Raw genomic sequence first — 23,742 nt, 5'->3', positions numbered from 1 at the left:
ATATGAATATGTTTGAATATTAATATGTTTATAAATGTTTTATTTTATTTACTGGTATTTTACATAATTTCTGAATGTAATAAGAAAATGTGACTGATGCAACCTATTTATAATTTTATTAATAATTATAATAATTGATTATAATTAATAATATAATATATTATAATAATATAAAAATTATATTTATTTATTTATTTATTATAAAAATAAATTATAATATATAATTATATTTATAATTTTTGCAAATGCAATTTTGACCCGGTGTAAAATATAGTGCATGTACAGTAGTTGCTGATGACGTCTTGTGTCTAGTGGTGGATCTGAACGAGCTGTCTGCGGTGGAGATTGAGCCTTTACCTCACGCTGTGCTCCAGTCCTTCTGCGCTCAGTTTGAGAAGAGTGAGTCCAGAGCTCCAGTCCCTCCTGAGGCCGATCTCTCGCACGTAGATCAACATCTCACACGCAGCCTCATGCCTTTCCAGAGAGACGGAGTCAAGTAGGTCTCCGTTACCAGACATCATTTGGTTAGATAGAAAGTTAGTTGGTGCATTGGTTGGTAACACTTTACAATAAGGTTCATTAGTTAGCTACCTTAGTTAACATGAACTAAGAATGAACAATACTTCTTCAGCACTTATTAATCATTTACTAATACGTTGTTAAAATCAAAGGTTGTATTTGTAAACATTAGTTAATGTGCTGTGAGCTAACATGAACCAACAATGAACAGCTGTACTTTTATTAACTAACATTAACAAAGATTAATAAATACTATAACAAATGTATTGTTCATTGTTAGTTCATGTTAGTTAATACATTAACTAATGTTAACTAGTGAACCTTATTGTAAAGTGTTACCGGTGCATTTTCTGTAGCTAAAACAGTCGAGCATGGCTCTAGGTTCATAGGTTCGGTTTTGCATGAACTGATATAAATGAATTACCTAGAATGCAATGCAAGACTCTTTGGATAAAAGCATCTGCCAAATGCATAAAATGCATGAATATAATGTAATGTTTGCTAATGTCTCAGCTTTGCAGTGTCCAGACAGGGCCGTTTGCTTCTGGCTGATGACATGGGCCTGGGGAAAACGATCCAGGCCATCTGCATCGCTGCTTTCTACAGGAGTGAGTGGCCTCTGCTGGTGGTCGCCCCGTCCTCAGTGCGCTTCACATGGGCTGAGGTACACACTCTTACTTTTAGACTACAGGGATGGTTTTTTGAGGATGCATGTCACACCTATACTACCGTTTTTGTTCACCGAGTCAAAATACAATAAAAACAGTGCAATATTATTACAACTCAAAAGAACTGTGAATATATTGCAAAATGTAATTTATTCCTGTGATCAAAGCTGCATTTTCAGCATCATTACTCCAGTCTTCAGTGTCACATGATCCTTCAGGAATCATTCTAATATGATGATTTGATGCTCAAGAAACTGATTATTATCAATTTTGAAAACAGTTGTGCTGCTGCTGAAACTGATACATTTGTTTCAAGATTCTTTGATGAATAGAAAGTTCAAAAGAACAAAAGAAGAATTTATTTGAAGTAGACATTAGCCGCGTTTCCATTACTCTTCAAATTGCACAAATTGAAATTGCGAATTGAAAATACGGCCAATGGAAACACGTCAATTTCGCAATTCGAAAAAGAAATATTTCGCAAAACTGCAATGGAAACAGTTTTTGCGCATTTACAGTCACCTGACGTAATGACGCGGTGTGTTTGGACAGAATACGAGACAGAGTTCTTCATTAAATTCATATAAGACAAAAGAATTACAGGAATACTGGATTCTAAACCTCAAATAAATGCCACAATCAAGACTTTGAAGCAGAACCCAGAAACACCTCATATGAGCCGCTCACAGTATAAGGGTCATTCCTTACCATTAATGCTTGGAAAACACACATACATCTCCTTCGATTAATAATAATGGCTAGTCCAGTGGCTGGGATATAGTACATAAACCTACTAACGTCCGTTGCCATGGTTTTTGGAATGATTTAACTTATCGCGAGAGGAAAAATGAAGTTTTAGTCGCATAATATCGGTTAATGGAAACGCCGTCATTTCGCAATAGTTTTTTTGTCGACATTTAGAAAAAATCGCAAAAGTTTTGCGCAAATCTGTAATGGAAACGCGCCTACTGACACTTCTGATCAATTTAATGCATCCTTGCTGAACAAAAGAGTAGATCTAACTGGTTAAAAAAACTATTTCCATCTGAGATTCAGAATAAACAGTATTTGTGTGACTGCCCGCGACAGATACATTATTTTTCATATTTTTCATGGGTTTCAAACAGTGGTGAGTGCTTTAAGTGCAGTGGTCACATGTTTACCTAAGCACTATTAATCTTTATACATTACCGGTATATTAAATAATACTCTTGCATTTCAATATTTAAGAGAATAAAAGTAGAAGTACCATAATACACTTGTTTTCTACATTAGAATAGTGGACTGTTCATAATTGGGTGTTTATTAAAAAGCAGTTCTGAGTGGTAGTTTATGGAGCAGCATTGCAGACACCAAAATATAAAAAAAAAAGATCTGTTCACATTTTGCAATTGATAAATAAATGGCATCTGTGTTTCTACACACCAAAAAGCACCAGCTGTCAGGTCTTCTTTTTATAAGCGGATGCCTGATGTGAAATCTGATTTATTAATTCATATTTTCCGTCGCTGCACCCTTGAGGAAGGACAAATCCTCCTCTTCCCCAGCAGGGATTCGTCATGGTAGATTTTAAAGTTTGAAGGGAAATGCTGAAGATTTTGCGGTGTTCCTTTTGTAAGCTTTTAGTCACACGAATCAACTTCTTCAAAACAGCTGAAATAGCAGAAAAAGTCACTCAAAGACTTGATTTCTCACCCTTCTCCCTCAGGCGTTCCACCGATGGCTGCCGTCCGTGAGTGCCGACAGCATTAATGTGGTGGTTACAGGCCGAGACAGCCTGCGCTCCGGTCTCATCAACATCATCAGCTACGACCTGCTCAACAAGATGGACAAACAGCAGCCGTCCAGCCCCTTCAGTGTCATCATTATGGTGAGAGCTGAGACGCTCTTCTAATCACTCTCATTCACCGACTGCATTAGAACTTTAGCTTGTGCATGTGTCTATAGCCATGTTTCAATCCACCTATTTTTATGCACATTTTGGGATATCGCATAAAAAAACGCGGGTTGGAAACCCAAATATGGGCTCAATTGAGTCGGTTAAACGTTTTATCCGATAAGAAAACATGCATATAAACTAGGGCTGCACAATATATCGAAATTATCGAAATATTGCAAATGTATATATCGCAATATGCATATCGCAACAGCTTGCACGCTGCAAAAAATGCTTTTCTTACTTAGTATTTTTGTCTGGTTTTCAGTCCAAATATCAAAAAATTCTTAAATCAAAATGCATTTTCTAGATAAGTAAAATTAGATAAGATATTATGTCTTGTTTTCTGGGGAATTAATCAAAATGAAGTGAGTTTTTGCTTAAAACAAGCAAAATGATCTGTCCATGGGGTAAGAAAAATAATCTTGTTTCTGTTTGAATTAAGATCATGGACAGATCATTTTGCTTGTTTTAAGCAAAAACTCACTTCATTTTGATTAATTCCCCCGGAAAACAAGACATAATATCTTATCTAATTTTACTTATCTAGAAAATGCATTTTGATTTAAGAATTTTTAGATGTTTGGACTGGAAACCAGACAAAAATACTAAGAAAAGCATTTTTTTTGCAGTGCAATAACTGGGGTCATGAACAAAAGACGAAGAGAGAATCACTCACTGCTCTCGGCTGAATAACTTCTGTAGCTTTAATAAGAATCAGTGTATATTTAATTCATACAGTGAAAACTAAGCAGTGTTTTATTTTTACATTTGATTATTCAGTTTCTGTTGTTTAATAACCCTAATGTAGGATAACCTGAACCCCTAAACCTCACTGATGTTAAAATAACACTTCTTATGCTACAGTAAAACACTGATGTTCACTTTCAGAAGCTGTAGGGATGTTTTATTGTCACAAAAAGAAACGTATGTAGGTTATATCATTTTAAATATATTTTTATGTTTATTTTACACACTTTAAGCATTATCGTATCGCATATCGAATTATATCGCCTTATATAATGAGTTATGGCATATCGCATTTTTCTTCAATATCATGCAGCCGTAATATAAACCGATGGAAACACATTTACTGAATCAATTTCCTGATGCGCATCAAAAAAGACATGTGACTTTGTGATGGGACGGCATAACTGGACCAACCAGCGGCTCGATCTCATTGCACAGCATCTGAAATGTTGTTTTGCTCAATGTCAAAGTGGTTCAGTATAATTACCTGCCAGAACTGCTTTCCCAAACAGCAGGCATCCTCCTCCGAAAGCAACATAACTGTATTGTATTGCGTCAGCATTTATTATATATGAAATTATGATATACAGTGGCTTCTCCTACTGCAGCAACTTCCATTTTTCTCAGTGATATTTACTGTAGCACCAGTTTATCAGGAAGTGACGGTTTTGTTCTCTTCGGCTCAGTGGATGGAGGCGCGGTGCCTTATTCGCAAATGTTTTATGCGATATTCCAATTAATTCTCAACTTTGGATGGAAACACGGCTTATGAGAGTCCAGGTTTGTGTAACTAATGCACTCTCTGATGTATTATTAACAAAACTCTCATACCGACCCAATTTTCCTCACTTCATTTGTAAATGCTTGAAGAAAATTGTTTTTGCTAACATTTGAATACTCACTGCATATTCAGTTATTATGGAAGACATTATTTTACTGATAGTTGTGCTTCTACTGTCTCTGGCTTTAGTCACATAATCACGAAATTCAGTCATTTTAGGGCCACAATAATCAGAAAAGGTTTATCTTTCTGTTCACATCACCATTCAAAAAGGTCAGTACGATTTTTAAAAAAGAAATTAATACTTTTATTCAGCCATGATGCATTAATTAATCAAAAGTGACACTAAAGATATTTGGATTGTTTAAATAAATAAAAAATAAATAAATACAAAAGCAAATAAATGCTGTTGTATTGAACTTTCTATTCATCAGAGAAGACTAAAACATTTAAATGTATTAAAGTTTCAATAGAAATATGAAGTAAATCGTGGCCATATAAAAGTATATTTACTTTTGTCCGCATGTCATTTGCAGGGCTCTGCCATTTGTACCATATTTTTTGAGCAAATAAATGCAGCATAAGAGTTTTTTTCAAAAAGTTTAAAGGGATACTTCACCGATTAGCATTAAGCTTTGTGTCAGTAGAAAGCCGGTAGTATTTTGGAATGACTGTTCTTCCCTCCCTCATGTCCCCCTGAGATGAGAGATTTCTGTATTGTGTGTGTGGAAAAAAAAACTCAGATGACGCAAAAATAATCATTTATCGTCATCAGAGGCTCTTTTGTCCAGAGGCGAGAGACTACAGCCAGTAGGAGGAGCTCGTCCCGCATGTCTTCAACCCGCCCATAGGGGGATCTCACGATAAAACGCCGTCTTTTCAGTTTCGAGACGACTAGTAGCCTAGCTGTATCATTTCTCCCGATACTGCCCTCTGTAACCGGGAGGCGTGGCTTGGGAGTGTCCTCGTAGGGCAGCGAAGCAAGTGCATTCTGGGAGTTGTTGTCTTTCATCCACATGAGCCAAAAATACATTTTCTGGCTTTTCTCAGTCTAGAAGGAACCAACTTCTACAATAATTTCACATTTCTACTACATAAATGACCCAATTTAAATACACATTCATCTTTCCAGCGGTGAAATATCCCTTTGAATGAAAACTTAGTATTCTTTCTAGGAGCCACCGATTCAGCATCCCTATATCCTTCAAATATCAAGACTTTTAAAAGCTCTTTTGAGCTCTTCCAAGGTGGATCCAGCAGCAGGGTGTGATCTGAATTCTTCCTGTTTTCTGTTGTTTGTGTGTACAGGATGAGTCTCACTTCCTGAAGAACATGAAAACTGCTCGCTGTCGGGCGGCTCTTCCTCTGCTGAAGGTTTGCTGCTTCAGGTTTATTTTAGGCATCATTCATAGAGGTGAAGTCTAAAACACTGTGGTTTGGTTGATCCTGCCCTGTGCTATTAAAGTTTTAAGTGTGTCTAGAGTTCACAGACACTGGCTGTGTCTTGAAACCAAATGTAAATGTCTACCAAGCCAAAATATTGCCCAGAAAACCATAACAGTTAACATTAATATGAATATGTTAATTTGACTTTTGTCTGTAATATGCAGTTAGAATTATAATAATTATTATTGTTGTTAATAATAATAATATTAAATACTGTATTTGTTGTGCCATAATGTGCCAGAGTTAGCTAGATAGCTAATTTGCATCTGTTGTCCCATGGGCAGGATTTTGTTACAGAAAATTACAGCACTCCATTACAATCCAGGAAAAAGAAGAAAATAATAATATCACATCACAATATCAAATCACAAAAAAAAAAAAAATCAGATGAATGATCACATGATAGATTTTTTTATTCTTAAGCCATAATTTAAGTGTTAAAAGCTGTTTTCTTAAATTTAACTGAACGGATGCCCTGGTTTCCCTAGAACTGTCCTTACAGAAAGTCACACATTGTGTAAAATGTGGTGGCACAAGATCATGGATTAATTTACACATCAAACACATATCTGCAAAAAAAAGTTTTTTATCAAAATGCAATGATGAAAACTCGTCTCTGATGCTTCTAATGAAAGATCTGTGATGAAACAGGCCGCTAAGAGAGTGATCCTGCTGTCGGGAACGCCTGCCATGTCCAGACCGGCTGAGCTGTACACTCAGATCCTGGCTGTCAAGCCTTCCCTGTTTCCACGCTTCCATGACTTCGGCACACGTTACTGTGATGCTAAACAGGTGCGTCCGTCTCTGTACAGGTGTGTTCTTGATTCATACCTAGAGGTGCAGTGTAGGGCTGCACGATTAATCAGAATAAACAGAAAATGTGATATGGTTTAATGCAATTATCAAAACACAAAGGCTGCACTTAAAGGGTTAGTTCACCCAAAAATTTAAATTCTGTCTGTAATTACTCTCCCTCATGTTGTTCCAACCCCGTAAGACTTCCGTTCATCTTTGAAACACAAATTAAGATATTTTTGATTAAATCTGAGAGCTGTCTCACTCCTCCATAGGCTTCTAGGGGATCGATATCTGCCATCCCAGAAAAGTTAGTAAAGACATCGTTAAAATAGTCCAAGTAACTACAGTGGCTCAACCTTAAGTTTATCAAGCGACGAGAATACTTTTAGTGCGCAAAAAACCACAAAAATACCGACTTTATTCAACTATTGATTTGTCTTCTGTGTTTCTCTGAGTGAGTTCACGTAGTGTAACAGCGCAGCGCTTCTGGGTTGTACGTCAGATCGTAGGCTCACTATTGGCCGACGCTGGTCATGTGTGTGATGCTGGCCAATAGTGAGAAAATCTTTGTGAAGTGAAATATCTTAATTTGTGTTTCGAAGATGAACGAAAGCCTTACGGGGTTGGAACAACATGAGGGAGAGTAATTACTGACAAGAGATTTCATTTTTGGGTGAACTAACCCTTTAATTAAATTTTTTTTTTTTTTTTATATATATATATATATATATTTTAAATATGACACATATATGTGTGTGTGTGTGTGTGTGTGTGTGTGTGTGTGCTTGTACAACTATCTTTGTGAGGACCAGTTTGAGTTTTAGACCATTGGAGTGAGGACAAAGAGAGTAAAGTGAGGACATTTTGGCCGGTCCTCACTTTCTGAGAGCCTTTAAAGGCCTGTTTGAGGGTCAAGACTTGGTTTTAGGGATAAGGTTATAATGAGGTTAAGGGACTCGTTTTAGGGTCAGGGGTCGGGTTAGGCACTTAGTTGTGATGGGTAAGGTTAGGGTAAGCGGCTAGAGATTGCATTGTGTCAATGAATGTCCTCATAAAGATAGATGTACAAGAATGTGCGTGTGTGTGTGTGTATGTGTATGTGTTATGTGTATGTATTATTATTTGGGTGAACCTACCCTTTAAGTTCTATTGGGTAAAAGCGATTATCGTGTGAAAAGGGTGTATAGTGAAGGTGTGTCTCTGACTGCAGCTCCCGTGGGGTTGGGATTACTCCGGCTCGTCTCATCTGAGCGAACTCAAGCTTCTTCTAGAGGAGTCTCTGATGCTGAGACGGCTCAAATCAGAGGTGCTCTCTCAGCTCCCTGCCAAACAGCGTAAGGTGGTCACAGTGACCACAGACGGCATCAACTCACGCACCAAAGCTGCTCTCAACGCCGCTGCCAAACAGCTCGCCAAAGGATACCACAACGTGAGCGCAAACTACTGTACATCTCTGAAAATAACTCGTGTTCTGAGGAAATTCTGTTGTTATTTTCTTCAGAAATTCTTCTTTTTATTGGTTTGGAACGACATGATGACAGGATTTGTGCTGTTACTGTCTCTGATGAGCTTTTCTGTGTTCGTGTGCAGAAGTCACAAGAAAAGGAAGCACTCCTGGTTTTCTTCAACCACACAGCAGAGGCCAAGATCAGAGCCATCATGTACGTTTGACTAGTACGAGCTCAGCTTCACACAGGTCCTTTATGGAGAAACAGGCATTATTATTATTATTATTAAAAGATTCATGTACATTCAAATAGTTAGATGCATAAAATTAAGCCGTTGTAAAAATACACATTCTATATTAATGCATTAACCATAAGCAGACTTTTATTAATAGATAGAAGTATTTTTCTGATTTAATATAAAAAACTGGGGTTTTTATAATGTTGCTGTTGCCATAGTTACCAGTAAAATCGTGCAGCGTACAGCTTCAAGCACACTGATTTTATTAAATTGTCTTAATACACAACCTTACATGACTTATGGTTTATATATGGTGTGTTTACTAAAGCATATGATTATTCTAGGGTTATTATCATCAACTAAAACCAAGGAGCCGTTTACACTGCAACTAGAAACGGAAAACTTTTTATGCATTTGGCGGTTCATTTACACGACAACGCCGTTTTGTGCGCCTGAGAACGCAAACTTTTGAAAGCGTGTTTCAAAGTGCAAGTTTCTGAAAGCGATACTGTTATCGTCTTCAGTGACGTCATTCGCATTCAGTCTATAGCCACATAGTTTGTCTTTACAAAGTGACATCGCCATCTACTGGCCTGGCAGCATATTACAGCAATTTGAATCACTTTCGCAGATCAGTGTGAACGGGGGACAACAATGTCGTCTGTGTATGTGAGAAAAGTTAAGGAAAAACGTTTCCTTTTTTAGTACATGGTTGTCGTGGAAACATACCCTACAACCATAAAAATAATTGTTGTTACTTTGAACAAAATAAACGTTAACTAAAATAAAATAAAATATATTTCAGCTACTTGCTAAGGCAACATTTCTCATTTTCGTTTAGTTTAACATAAAGTAATAAAATAAATGCGTTTTAATTCTTTTTTTATTTAGTAAATTTTTAAATATTAACTAAAAAATGTAAAAAAAAAAATACTAACGTGAAAACAGAATATATTTATATCAAAGATATTAAAATAATAGTGTTTTAATGCATTTCCCAGGGAGTACATCTCAGACACACTGGAGTGCGGACGAGAGAAGTTTCTGGTGTTTGCTCATCACAAACTGGTGCTGGACAGTATAACCAAAGAACTCGGTGAGAAGGTCTGTCCACATTTACTTCTTCCTCACAAAAAACAAAACAAAACAAACTTTCTTAAACATTTGCCATCAGCTGACAGACTTTAATAAAAAAAAATAAAAAATGTTATGAATTCAAATTTGGTAAAATACTTTTAATGGAGCTGAGGGTATAAAACTTGTACTGTACTTAAATTAGCTGAAATAAACAATATTTTCTTTTTCTATAGTAGGAATAGTTCTCCATCATCATGCTATACATTATTGGAGTGATGCATATTAGAATGATTCCTGAAGGATCATGTGACACTGAAGACTGGAGTAATGATGCTGAAAATTCAGCTTTGATCACAGAAATAAATTACATTTCACTATATAATCACATAGAAAACAGCTTTTTTTAATAGTTTTACTGTATTTTTGTTCACATGAATGCAATTTAACTTATTGAACATTGAAAATCATAATTATAACACACTTTTGGCCAGTAGTGTACAGTATGTATGGTATGATGTCTTTACTTCTAGTCTATAGTGTGTTTTAGTATTGTTTATTAGATTGATCAGATAATCAGCCATAATGTGAAAATAATTAGCAGATAAATGGTATTGACAATAATTTCTATATCAGAGCATCAACCAAAATAGCTAATAAACGTTCATACGTGGTGTAGAGTGAATTTGTGCTGACCTGGTTTGTATGTAATAGTTGAGTTGGATGTACAGTCAAACCTAAATTTATTCAAACACCTATTCTCACTTTATCTCAGTTTATTCGCTATAATTTAGAAAATGGTAATAAAATATGACAAGAACTTTTGTCCGTCCTTCTGTTAGACCGTCTCACACATGAATTATGTTGAATATCTGTCAGCTGTTAAATTTAACTACATAATTAGATAATACCAGTTTAGCTCAACCAATCACCAAGCAATGCTTCATTTTGTTCAGTCTGTGTGTAAAAAGGTCGCATTAGCAATTAAAGTAAAAACTTCAGCAAAACATGATCAGGTCAAAGTGTCTGAATAATATTTGGTAACAAATTTGTATAAATGTCACTGGTAGTGACTGTATGAAGACTTTTTGGGTATAATATGTCACGGTTTACTTTATTTTGTTATCCTCACTAACATAAATTAACTATAGTGTCCTGCACACACTAGTAAAAATGTTATCTGGGGCCGGTTTCACAAAGATAGACTTTGACTATGGCTTAGATATAGTAGATAGTCAGACTTCAGATAGACATCAGAATCAGACCGTTGCACAAAGCACTTAAGACTCTGACTATCTTAAGTAGGACTACACTGCAATGCATTCTGGGTAAATTAAGACACTTTTCAAAACAAAAAACATGGCGGATCGAGTAAGCGCATTCAACCGCTCAGTGCAGTTTACCTCAGCGGAACATATGTGTTTGTAGGAGGAGTATAACAGTTACAAGGACATTTTACTTGGGAAATTTAGCGGAGAATGTAGAAACAAGAAGAAATGTTTAAATTATGAGCCATTTTCCCTTTTCTTTTGGCTGTTTGTAATGTAACTGATGGTTACTGCTGGTTGCCAAGGTAACATAGAGTCTTAGACCTAAGTTAGCCTGGGGGGAAGGGGTCTAATTTATTTGGTCTAAATTAAGTCAGTCTTTATTTTTGTGAAACAGTCTAACTTGCATTAGAGTCTAGTCTATGAGCACATTTTAGACTTTTCTAACACTATAGACCGGTCTAAAATAGCTTTGTGAAACCGGCCCCTGGTGTCTGAATAATTTTAGTTTTGACTGTATATGAGCACTAATACTGTGTTGACATGGTTGTGTTTGTGTGCAGGGAATCAATTACATTCGTATAGACGGATCGACGCCGTCAGCGGACCGACAGCAGTTGTGTAACAGATTCCAGTCTTCACAGAAGAGCTGCGTGGCGGTTCTGTCCATCACGGCCGCTAACATGGGGATCACGCTGCACTCGGCCGACCTCGTGGTCTTCGCTGAGCTCTTCTGGAACCCCGGAGTGAGACGCCAACAGATCTACAGGGTTCCCACACTCATCAGGGGAACTTAAGAGTAGTTCACTTCAGAATCTCCCCCACATCATCCAAGATATCCATGTCTTTCTTTCTTCAGTCGAAAAGAAATGAAGGTTTTTGTGGAAAACATTCCAGGATTTTTCTCCATATAGTGACTTCAATGGGGTCCAACGGGTTGAAGGTCCAAATGTGAGTTTCAGTGCAGCTTCAAAGTCTCGACACGATCCAGCCGAGGAATAAGAGTCTTATCTAGACAAACCAGCGGACATTTTATAACAAAAAATAAACATTTTTATACTTTTTAACTACAAATGCTGGTCTTGCACTAGCTGTGATGCGCCACGCATTACGTAATCACGTTGGAAAGGTCACGTGTGTTCCGGTTCAGAAATGTAGGATAGGGTGAAAAACTCCATCTCATTTTCTCCTCCAACTTCAAAATCGTCCGACATCTTTGTTTGACCTTTTATTTATTTATTTATTTGTAAATGGCGTTTGACTGCATGTTCGATTTGTAAACACTGGATCGGTACTTTATTTTTTAACCGGAACGGTACTTTATTTTTTAACCGGAACTCGCGTGACCTTTCAACGTGATGACGTAATGTGTGGCGCATCACAGCTAGTGCAAGACCAGCATTTGTGATTAAAAAGTATATAAATGTTTATTTTTGTTATTAAATGTCCGCTGGTTTGTCTAGATAAGACTCTTATTCCTCGGCTGGGATCGTGTCGAGACTTTGAAGCTGCACTGAAACTCACATTTGGACCTTCAACCCGTTGGACCCCATTGAAGTCACTATATGGAGAAAAATCCTGGAATGTTTTCCTCAAAAACCCTTAATTTCTTTTCGACTGAAGAAAGAAAGACATGGATATCTTGGATGACATCGAGGAGAGTAAATTATCAGGAGATTTTAACTCTGAAGTGAACTACTCCTTTAAAACGGTGGCTTCAGGCCTGGAAAAGTCATGCAGATCTAAAATTTAAAATTGCTAAAAAGCAACTTTTGTAAACTATTACATTTGAAGGTGAAAAATTTGAAGTTATCAGTAACCATGAGATGTGGGAGCCCTGAATTATACAAGACCTCAAGTTAAAATGTTAGACTTTGTCTTTTTGCACATTTTGTTTGTTTGTTTTTAGTTTAATTTACTTGCTGTTGTTATTTTGATTTGACAAAACTCTTTTTATGTCAAGAATTTAGTTTATAGTACATGATAACCCTGATTCTCAGGTGATGCCGATCTGACTTCCTGTCGTATAGGCTAATCTGTACCCGTAGAAACGGTTAGACGGCCAGACTCGGATAAAAGCCTCGTCTCGAGTTGAAAAGCATTTTCCATGAATCAGGAGAGTAGTTTAGTCTGGAACAAGCTCTCGTCTGGGTTCAGAAAGCCAGTCGAATGGAAAAATGACTTAATGAATGAAACTGATATTGAGAGTGCTGCCAGACTACTCGTTAAATAAACGCATGTGTTTCCTTCAGGTCCTGATTCAAGCAGAGGACCGGGTGCACAGGATCGGACAGACCAGTAATGTGGACATCCATTACCTGGTTGCTAAAGGCACTGCGGACGATTACCTTTGGTAAAAAACGATTCCCCCCTTCAGTCACCTACAAATATATGACCCTGGATCACGTCACCAGTCTCGAGTCGCACGGGTATATCTGTGGCAATAGCCAACAATACATTATTGTATGGGTCAAAATTATCAATTTTTCTTTTATGCCACAAATCATTAGGATATTAAGTAAAGATCATGTTCCATGAAGATATTTAGTAAATTTCCTACCGTAAATATATAAAACATTTATTTTTGTGAGTGAATGCTGCACAATCGTGAACATAAATGAACAACTTTAAAGGAGATTTTCTCAATGTTTCCATTTTTTTGCACCCTCAGATTCCAGATTTTCAATAGTTGTATCTCGACCAAATATTGTCCTATCCTAACAAACCACACATCAATGGAAAGCTTATTTATTCAGCTTTCAGATGATTTAAAAAAATTGACCCATAAGACTGGTTTTGTGGTCCAGGGTCACATATCAGGACATTTAAACAAAAAAAGCCTTCAGAACTGGAACAGAAAGATTCAATTGATTGGTTTTGTTGGTTTGAGGCTAGTTTATGAAAAACTATTATTGTGATATCTATCTGTCTATCTATTATATATGTATAGATTGTGTATATATATACATAATCCTTAAGAGTATATATAGATATACAGTAGTGTCCAAAAATGATGTCCAGAGAGGATATTAGTTTTGTTTTTAATGGACTTACAAGTTCAATAAAACCTTCAAAATATGAGCAAAATATATATATATATATATTTTTATACTTTATACATGAGGGAAGAACAAAACACTTGTTTACGGTATTTATCTGACAAAATTATTTGGCAAAAAAAGGTAAACTACAGTTACAGGTTTTATTTTACAATGCCAAAAAAAAAAGAAGCGTACTTTGACTACAACATAATCAGTTATTAATATTCCGATGGTTCTCTCTTGTTCATGATTCATAATTCCTTTGTATGACAGCCTGGATAAAAATGATGTCAGCACAATTTGGCATGTTTCGTTGTGTTATTATTACTAATAAAACAAGCTCAACTGCACAATGTGCTTATAAAATCTTTAACAAATTTTGAATAATATTTGAATAAAGTGTGAAGATGTCAATTTTCCTAGTCCGGACATCAGTTTTGCCCTCTACTGTACATATTAGATGCTGTAACTGGCTAACTTTTAATTTTTTTTTACCCTCAGTGGCTCATTTTAAATTGTTACTACAATCTTAAATTTAGATTCAAATAATTGTATCTGGAATATAGTTACACGTAGTTATACATAGTTAGACATTTGAGTTATACTTGTAATTATACATGTATGCATTTTATAAATGTATTACTTTTTTTCAAATGAACTTTGTTTAAATTTCAGTTTTGTTTCTGCAATGTATTGTTAATTTGAGTAGTTTGTCAGTGATGGGCCTCATCATTCTGTCCCCGGCTTGCTTGTGTTTCTCAGGCCCATGATTCAGAGCAAAATGAGTGTTTTGGAGCAGGTCGGCTTGTCTGAGTCCAACATATCAGAGAACGCAGAATCCGCCAGCTTCCACAGCAAGGTTAGTATCCAAACTTCCAGCATTTGACCATCAATAAAATAAATTAAATTTCCATTGCACCATTTTCATTTAACTTACTGTAGAAAGCTTTAGCTTTTAGAATAATCAAAGTATTAAACGTTTGTAAATATCTACATAAATATTGATTAGATATTATCCTGTTGCTGTTTGTCAGGACCCTCAGCAGCTGACCATCACTGAGATGTTTCAGAGGTCCTTTGATGAGGAGGAGATGCTTGCTTTGGTCGATCAAGATCAGTAAGAAGACACATTAATGACATGAAATTAAATATTTGGGTTGGTTGAAAGCCAATCATTGGACTTGTTTTTGTCTAGTGCCTCAAGTTTGTATGTGATCAAATAAAATAAAAAGCCCAAAAATGTCAGTTTGAACCAAACAGATCAGCCTTGCATCAAGCATTTAATCAGACGAGCGTTTAATTCACAAGAGGATGTAGATGATTTATAAGAGACTGAAGATGAAACCACAAATCACTGGCTGTTTGCTGCACATCTAGAGGCCTTCAGGTCCAAACTGGTGGAGAACGAAAGAAAACGTCATATCATCATGTCTTACAAACAGGGTTATTATTGTTAACAAAAACTAAAACCATTAAATAAAATAAAATCTAAAAACTCATTTTATATCAGCTACATTTAGGCAACATTTCTTATTTTCATTTAGTTTTAAGTTGAAGTACTAAAATAACTTAAACTAAAATGTCAAAAACTATATAGACATAAAAACTTAACTTACAAAACTTAAATAAAAACGTAACAAAATGACCAGAAATGTTACTACAGTTAAAATAGAAAATAGTCTAATTCAAAAATATGAACAAAAACTATAATAGTATAACAATGATAAAAAAGAATAAACCTTGTGAACTGATTATTTTAATGAATGTCACAGACTTGTTTGTTTGCGAATGTTTAACTGTAGAAACACTTGTTCTCATGAATGTTCTCGACACCTGACCATCTTTACCTCTCCTCTTTCCTGACAGATGATTGTGCAGATTTCAGGAATCTGTCGGATCCCCTGAAACACAGACGACGAGCTCTTCATCACATTTACATCACAAGTAAAAGACAAAATAAAGTTTATTTATAATTCCAGTATAAAGTCAGAATTTGTGTGATTAATGTTTATCACATTTCTGACATGAGTTCATCTGTCGAGTTAGTCTAACAGATCACTGATTCTTGAGACATTCTTCTTCTTCTTCTATTCTATTCTTCTTCTATCACTGATTCTTGAGACATTCTTCTTCTTCTATTCTATTCTTCTTCTATCACTGATTCTTGAGGCATGGGACAAAAAACACTTTAATCAATAAATAAAAGTTTATGCATCAAGGAATTATTTCTGATTAATGTTTCTGATTAATGTGTCCTTTATGCTTGGGTGCGACAACCTTCTGCTTCCATGTTTCAGTTTTTCCAACACCAGATCAAATGAAGAAAATCCAAGCAAGTTGACAATATTTTGACAATATTTTGTGTATTAAGACGCAGTCATTTTGTTTCCTGGTTTTGCTGAAATTAATAAGAACCTATTTAAAATGAGTGAAATTTACTTAAAATGTATTTCTGTACAGTTTGGGTGACGGGACTGATATACTGTATAATAGTTATGACAAAATTATATGAATTTATAAAAATATGATTTTAAAATTGAGATTCGGGAACCTCTCTGATTGGTGGATCTCGCATCGGGTCGTAATACACACAATTCTACCGTAATATTTAACAAAAGCTTGTACTTTGTTTTATTTGTTTGTGTTTTGCTCGTGCATACCGAGGTGAATAAAGTAGTGTTTATATTTGGCTGGTAATAGATTTGCACTTGCAAGTTTCCAATAAAAAAAATGCAAAAATGTAAATTATTTGTAAAAAAAAAAAAAAATGTTGGAACATTAAATAATGTAAACATATTCTAATAAACCCCATAAATTAAATTATGAACCTGTAAATGAGCATGATTGGACCCCTTTAATATCTGACAGTGCTGACAATTAATGCCGAAGTGGAAATGTTGCTGTTTCCAAACCATATTTCCTCTCATGTCTGAAGAATGTGTGTGTAAAGTTGTTCTTGATTGTACATCACTAGTCACTGAAACACACACCTGTGTCCTGCTGGCTGGAGGCGGGCGTCTCGAGTGTGTCGGTCTCATCGGATGACACTGCGTGACTCTCTGTCGTCTCAGGGTGGATTTCTGCAGCAGCTTCTGCATGAGGAGATCAAGGGTAATCTTCACTTTTGTGTTTACAAGCGACTTTTCACCTCAACTTAACGGACTAAAGCAGGGATTCACTAACCTTTTTGTCAGCTTAACCCCTTAAATATTTACTTGAAGTCGTCCAAGTCAATATTTCTATCATTTAACGGCACATTTCCGTCTGAACGGTTCTCTGATGCAAGTAAACATAAAATATTGAATCTGTTTTATTTTGATTGTATATATTTTAACATTATTTATATATAAGGCTTCATGACTTGACCAAAAAAGTATATTATTTTCCCATATATTGCGAATATAATATTATTATTAGGCCTATTATTATTAGTTTCACCTCTAAATATGAAGACATTACTATATTTCTGTTGTAAATCATAATTGTACAGTAAAATAAAAACTGAATAGAAAAGTTACAATAATAATCCTTTACTTTCAAACATTCAAACCCTGGAGTTTTTAACATTTAAAATCATAGAGCTTATACTTTGGCGGAATACTAGTGAAATGCTGTAAACTTCTGTCCACATAAATGTTACAGAATGTAAACATTCAAATTATATGAATATAAATAAAGTGATCCTGGACATTTACTGTAATCGAGTCGCTCTAAAACACTATTATGAGCTGCATGTGTGTAAATGAACTTTACTCTGAAACACAAGCGGTGCAACAGATTATATCATCATTTAGGCCTGATTTAATCGCGGCCTTTGATTTGATAACCGCTCTAAGCGATATCATGATTTGTTTTATTTCAATTATTTGAGCAGCGACATTTATTTATTTTAAATACACATTCCATTTAATTAATGATTCGCTTTTCATCAACTTACACATACCCGTTTGGAAAACCCTGAACTAAAGGAACAGTTCACCCAGAATCAATCTTCTGTTATTATTTATTCACTTATTAATTCTCTATATGCAGTGACAGGTCATAGAGAACTCCAAAAGTAGACGGTACCTCCTAAAAGGGGCGGAGTCTCCACAGGCAAAGACCTTCGCCCCCGCCAAATGTAAGTGTATGTGGGGGGCGATAGCTCTGTGAGGTCCCGGGCCCCGAGATTCACAGGGTAGGAGGGGACAGTGACGCCGTGTGCAACTAAAGGTTACGCTGACCAGCTAGGTCCAACAGTGGGGTGTAGGGTAGAGTAGGGTTAGGGTTAGTATTTGTTGTAGCATTGTGTAGGAAAATCAGCACTGCGATTGACATGACCAATCAAACCGTGAGAATCGGCTGCGGGGCGGTTTGGAGAAAATTCATGCATGCGTGTCGTGTCTGTCAGTCAATGGGAGGAAGCCACGCCCTGTTTTGGAGCTCCATCCCCATTAAGAGATCTGTCACTGGTTATGGTAAGGGGTGTTACATTTATGACACTCTCTAAGAGGTAGACCAATCACAACACAGTGGAACCGGCTGTCCAATCACAACAGACTGGGGCCGGCTGTCCAATCACAACAGACTGGGGCCGGCTGACCAATCAGAGCAGACTGTGCTTTTCAGAAGGCTGGTTTTAAAGAAACAGAAACTAAAACGGAGCGTTCAGGTGCTGCAACAATGTAAATGATAAGAAAAATAGTTTTTTAAACATTAAATAATGTAAACATATTCTAGTAAAGCCCATAAACTAACTTATGAACCTGTAAATGAGCATGATTGGACCCCTTTAATATCTGACAGTGCTGACAATTAATGCCGAAGTGGAAATGTTGCTGTTTCCAAACCAAATTTTCTTCTCATGTCTGAAGAATGTGTGTATAAAGTTGTTCTTGATTGTACATCACTAGTCACTGAAACACACACCTGTGTCCTGCTGGCTGGAGGCGGGCGTCTCGAGTGTGTCGGTCTCATCGGATGACACTGCGTGACTCTCTGTCGTCTCAGGGTGGATTTCTGCAGCAGCTTCTGCATGAGGAGATCAAGGGTAATCTTCACTTTTGTGTTTACAAGAGACTTTTCACCTCAACTTAACGGACTAAAGCAGGGATTCACTAACCTTTTTGTCAGCTTAACCCCTTAGATATTTACTTGAAGTTCCCCTAAGTTAATATTTCTATCATTTAACGGCACATTTCCGTCTGAACGGTTCTCTGATGCAAGTAAACAAAATATTTAATCTGTTTTATTTTGATTGCATATATTTTAACATTATTTATATATAAGGCTTCATGACTTGACCAAAAATGTATATTGTTATTTTTCCATATATTGCAAACATATTATAATTATTATTAGGCCTATTATTACTAGTTTCACCTCTAAAAATGAAGACATTACTATATTTCTGTTGTAAATAATAATTGTACTGTTAAATAAATAGTGAATATAAAATCATCATAATAAACAAACCCTGGAGCTTTTAACATTTAAAATCACTGAGCTTTTATTTTGGCGGAATACTAGTGAAATGCTGTAAACAAATGTTGGAAATGATATGAATGTGCATTAAGTGCACCTAGACTTTTATTGTGAATAGAGTCGCTCTAAAACACTATTATGAGCTGCATGTGTGTTAATGAGCTTCACTCTGAAACACGCAGAGCAACAGACTATATCATTGTATAATTAAATTGCAGCCTTTGATTTGATAACAGCACTAATAATGATAACTAAAATTTAAATTAATTGTGCAGCCCCATTTATTTATTCTAACTATACATTTCATTTATTAAATGATTCGCTTTTCGACAACTTGCACGTTGATGTTTGGAAAACCCTGAACTAAAGGAACATTTCACCCAAAATAACTCTTCAGTTATTATTTACTCACTTATTAATTCTCTAAATGCAGTGTCAGATCATAGAGATGGGCAAATATCAGAGTACAGGTTTGGAATTACACGAGGTTGAGTAAATAATGGCAGTGTCTATATTTTTGGATATTTATGAACCTGTAGTGCTCGGCTCTCTCTGGTTCCTCGAGTCATCAAACGATGGAGATCTTGAAGTTTGAAGATTCTTGAGCTCCGCAAAGCTCTCCTCCGTTTCTGTAGATAAACAGGAATGTAATATTGCAGTATTTATTTTAAATGATTTGTCAGTGCACATCTGATGATGTGTTTACTGACAAGAGGGCGGAGCTATAACCTGTCACTCACCTGAGATAGCAAACCACAACCATCCAATCAATTCCCCACGACAAAATCAAGCCCCGCCCACATTTGTTCTTATTTGAGAAGTCGACTTTAAACGTTATTCTTAAATATTATATTAGGTGTGTTAGTAGAGTTTTATTCCCAGATTTTTGTTTCTCAGTACAAACTTGTATCTCGAATGTTTTTGTCACCTAACGGAGGAGAAGCAGCGCCGTCGATGATCACGCTCTCGGTTCCGATATCTCCAAAGATGAACTGTATCTTCTGGTGTGCGTGCTCCATGTTGGAGGATCCGTGGACGCCGTTCTCCAGCATATCTTTAGCAAAGCGCGCTCTCAGAGAACCTGGGGCCGTTCGCCTCGCCTCGCTGGGGTCCGTCGGGCCCATGGCCGCCCTCCACTCCTCCACCGCGTTCTCCTTTGTCAGAACCATCATTGTACATGGGCCACTATAGAAACATGAACCATGTTTTATCTTACCGACACACGCTTCACATGACACTTACCTTCAGAAATCATTCTAATATGATCATTTGCTGCTCAAGACCTATTTCTGATTATTATCAATGTTGAAAACAGCTTAAACTGCTTAATGTTTTTGTGGAAACTCCCCAGGATTCTTTATTTAATATAAAGTTCAACAGAACAGCATTTATTTGAAATATAAACATTATAAATGTCTAATATTAATAAGCTCTATGGACAGTTAAAGGGATAGTTCACCCAAAAATGAAAATTCTGTCAGTAATTACTCTCCCTCATGTTGTTCCAACCCCGTAAGACTTTCGTTCATCTTCGGAACACAAATTAAGATATTTTTGATTAAATCTGAGAGCTGTCTCACTCCTCCATAGTCTTCTAGGTAATCGAGATCTGCCATCCCAGAAAAGTTAGTAAAGACATCGTTAAAATAGTCCAAGTGACTACAGTGGCTCGACCTTAAAGGACAAGTTCGGTATTTTACACTTAAAGCCCTGTTTACAGATCGTATCTGATGAAATAGAACGGTTAAGATTAAAATTTGGACACATGCTGCTGTCCCGAGAATTTTAGGTTTATTTCGCTTCCCCCCACCACCCCCACAATGGTTGTCTATATGCACTGGAAGATTCCGTCCTAAAAACACATTAAACTTTCGTTTACAAAGACGTGAAACTCACCGAGTGGTCAGGGGTGTTCACTGATATGTTCCATCAAAAATCGCTGAAAAAGATGCATTCCAACAGGTTTTATCGTAGTTTTTGTCCAACTCCATTGACTTAATAGGACGTGCTGTGAGACCGCAGCACCTTTACGGTATTACTCCGCCGCTTCTTCTTCTGCTTCTTCTGTGTATTCAATGAAATGCCCGTGGTTTGCTTGCAATTGGCAAAGGTGCATTATCGCCACCAACTGGGCTGGAGTGTCTATTATTCAAGCTCTCAACGGAAGAATCACGGGTGTGACGCGTTTGGCAAAATAGGTCCACAAAAGCGAAATAAACCTAAAATTCTCGGGACAGGAGCATGTGTCCAAATTTTAATCTTAACCATTCTATTTCATCAGATACGATCTGTAAACAGGGCTTTAAGTGTAAAATACCGAACTTGTCCTTTAAGTTTATCAAGCGACGAGAATACTTCTAGTGCGCAAAAAACCCCTAAAATAACGACTTTATTCAAGTATTTTCATTCATTCGTAGTGTAACAGCGCAGCACTTCTGGATTGTACGTCAGAACGTAGGCTCACTATTGGCCAGCATCACACACATGACCAGCATCGGCCAATAGTGAGCCTCCGTTCTGACGTACAACCCAGAAGTGCTGCGCTGTTACACTACGTGAACTCACTCAGAGAAACACAGAAGAACATGAAGAGTTGAATAAAGTCGTTATTTTTGTTTGTTTCTTGCCCACAAAAAGTATTCTCGTCGCTTGATAAACTTAAGGTTGAGCCACTGTAGTCACTTGGACTATTTTAACGATGTCTTTACTAACTTTTCTGGGATGGTAGATATCGATTACCTAGAAGCCTATGGAGGAGTGAGACAGCTCTCAGATTTCATCAAAAATGTCTTAATTTGTGTTCCGAAGATGAACGAAAGTTTTACGGGGTTGGAACAACATGAGGGAGAGTAATTACTGACAGAGTTTTCATTTTTGGGTGAACTAACGCTTTCAGTGACGTTCACTGGCAGACTCACCGACACATGTAATCCACCAGCTGGCTGAAGAAGGGTTTGTCCCGGTGCTCTTTATAAAACTCCTCTGCCATCTCTCTGGACAGAACCGTGTCCTTCAGATGGGAAATGGAGAATCCTCTGGCCTGAATCTCCTCCAGGATCTCCTCTGATATGAGCAGAAACAGACCGATTCAACAGTGAGTCATGACGTTTACCCTCGTTTCTCGTTATTAATATTCTTACAATTTAATTTCACATACTGCCGTTCAAAACTTGTAAGAAGTAAGAAATTAATACTTTTATTCAGCAAGGATGCATTAAATTGATCAAAAGTGAGAATAAAGACATTTATCATTGTACAAAGGATTTGTATTTCAAATAAATGCTGTTCTTTTTAACTTTATATCAAACAAAGAATCCTGGGGAGTTTCCACAATAAAATTAATCAGTTTAAGCTGTTTTCAACATTGATAATAATCAGAAACTAGATGAAAAAGCCTTGCCAGAAAGTTTGAAGAATTTTTAAAAGCTTGAAGTTTGAAGGTTTTTAGTTTTAATTAGTTTGTGAATTAGTTAGAAAGAAAGCAAGATTAGTAAGTAAGAAAGAAAGAAAGAAAGATTAGTTAGAAAGAAAGCAAGATTAGTAAGAAAGAAAGAAAGAAAGAAAGAAAGAAAGAAAGAAAGATTAGTTAGAAAGAGAGAAAGAACCAACTTTTCCAAGCCAACTTAATGATTTCTGAAGGATCATGTGACACTGAAGATTGGAGTAATGATGATGAAAATCACAGGAATAAATTACACTTCACTATATATTCACATAGAAAACAGTTATTTTAGATTATAATAATATTTAAAAATATGACTGTTTTGTTGTATTTTGATCAAATAAACATAGCTTTGCTGAGCAGAAGACTTCTTTGCATTACATTATAATATCTTAACCCCAAACTTTTAAATGTAATGTATTGTTGTAGATTGCACTATATTCCAGCAGTGTCTTTAATCATATTTATAGTGTTTGAAAAGCATTGCTGTATTGATATTTCTAAATCATTCTGGCTTGTTCAAAAGGTCTAGCCGCAGGCATTACATTTGAAGTATTAATTCAATGTGACTTCATTCAGACTGTTTTGTAGATTTCAGCGTTGACAGTTTTTGTAAAAAAAAATTTTTTAATTATACTTTTTAAGAAGTATATTTTAAAATCTTCCATTGACTTTAATCCAACTTTCAAAATGTAAAAACAGCAATGACATCATCATTATATTTGCATACAAAATTGTGATTTGCCTTCTTTCTTACACGTTCTTAATGAATCATATTTTGTCTTCTTCCTGTCTAACCATTTATATTCTGCACTTATTCTGATGTGGTGTTTCATTTACACCAATCTGCCGTTCAGAGCTGCTGCTGAA

The 23,742-nt window shown here is 36.2% G+C and overlaps 2 protein-coding genes and 1 long non-coding RNA gene across 7 annotated transcripts in view; 2 read left to right on the top strand and 1 right to left on the bottom strand.

Annotated features, from left to right (window-relative positions):
• LOC309502311 (SWI/SNF-related matrix-associated actin-dependent regulator of chromatin subfamily A-like protein 1) overlaps positions 1-16,192 on the top strand; it is a 21,711-nt gene extending 5,519 nt beyond the window's left edge. For 2 of the 3 annotated variants that reach the window (XM_082174660.1, XM_082174661.1), the window contains exons 7-19: positions 313-496; positions 1,033-1,183; positions 2,896-3,057; positions 5,963-6,028; positions 6,752-6,892; positions 8,109-8,327; positions 8,489-8,559; positions 9,586-9,688; positions 11,490-11,672; positions 13,179-13,279; positions 14,730-14,826; positions 15,002-15,084; positions 15,834-16,192. In XM_082174660.1, the coding sequence (XP_082030786.1) occupies positions 313-496; positions 1,033-1,183; positions 2,896-3,057; positions 5,963-6,028; positions 6,752-6,892; positions 8,109-8,327; positions 8,489-8,559; positions 9,586-9,688; positions 11,490-11,672; positions 13,179-13,279; positions 14,730-14,826; positions 15,002-15,084; positions 15,834-15,837 (1,565 nt within the window). In that variant the 3' untranslated portion in view covers positions 15,838-16,192. Of the gene's footprint in view, positions 1-312; positions 497-1,032; positions 1,184-2,895; positions 3,058-5,962; positions 6,029-6,751; positions 6,893-8,108; positions 8,328-8,488; positions 8,560-9,585; positions 9,689-11,489; positions 11,673-13,178; positions 13,280-14,729; positions 14,827-15,001; positions 15,085-15,833 lie in introns of those variants that run through there. The other variant, XR_014207226.1, reaches the window with a different exon arrangement.
• LOC309502323 (thioredoxin domain-containing protein 6) overlaps positions 15,092-23,742 on the bottom strand; it is a 24,670-nt gene continuing 16,019 nt past the window's right edge. For both annotated transcript variants that reach the window (XM_082174682.1, XM_082174681.1), the window contains 7 exons: positions 22,349-22,493; positions 20,359-20,615; positions 19,964-20,059; positions 18,876-18,977; positions 16,958-17,059; positions 15,815-15,868; positions 15,092-15,361 (listed from right to left, as the gene is read on the bottom strand). In XM_082174682.1, the coding sequence (XP_082030808.1) occupies positions 15,849-15,868; positions 16,958-17,059; positions 18,876-18,977; positions 19,964-20,059; positions 20,359-20,615; positions 22,349-22,493 (722 nt within the window). In that variant the 3' untranslated portion in view covers positions 15,092-15,361; positions 15,815-15,848. The remainder of the gene's footprint in view (positions 15,362-15,814; positions 15,869-16,957; positions 17,060-18,875; positions 18,978-19,963; positions 20,060-20,358; positions 20,616-22,348; positions 22,494-23,742) is intronic.
• Positions 16,978-23,687, top strand: LOC309502436. Of its 2 annotated transcripts, XR_014207277.1 has the most exons (4): positions 16,978-17,078; positions 18,860-18,996; positions 22,432-22,891; positions 22,942-23,687. It is a non-coding gene; the product is annotated as an uncharacterized lncRNA (long non-coding RNA). The 2 variants fall into 2 exon arrangements; XR_014207278.1 differs by having other exon boundaries at positions 22,432-23,687.

Source organism: Leuciscus leuciscus (assembly GCF_965113295.1).
Source record: "Leuciscus leuciscus genome assembly, chromosome: 7".
In the NCBI taxonomy this organism is placed as follows: domain Eukaryota; kingdom Metazoa; phylum Chordata; class Actinopteri; order Cypriniformes; family Leuciscidae; genus Leuciscus; species Leuciscus leuciscus.
This window is presented reverse-complemented; position numbering and strand designations above follow the sequence as displayed.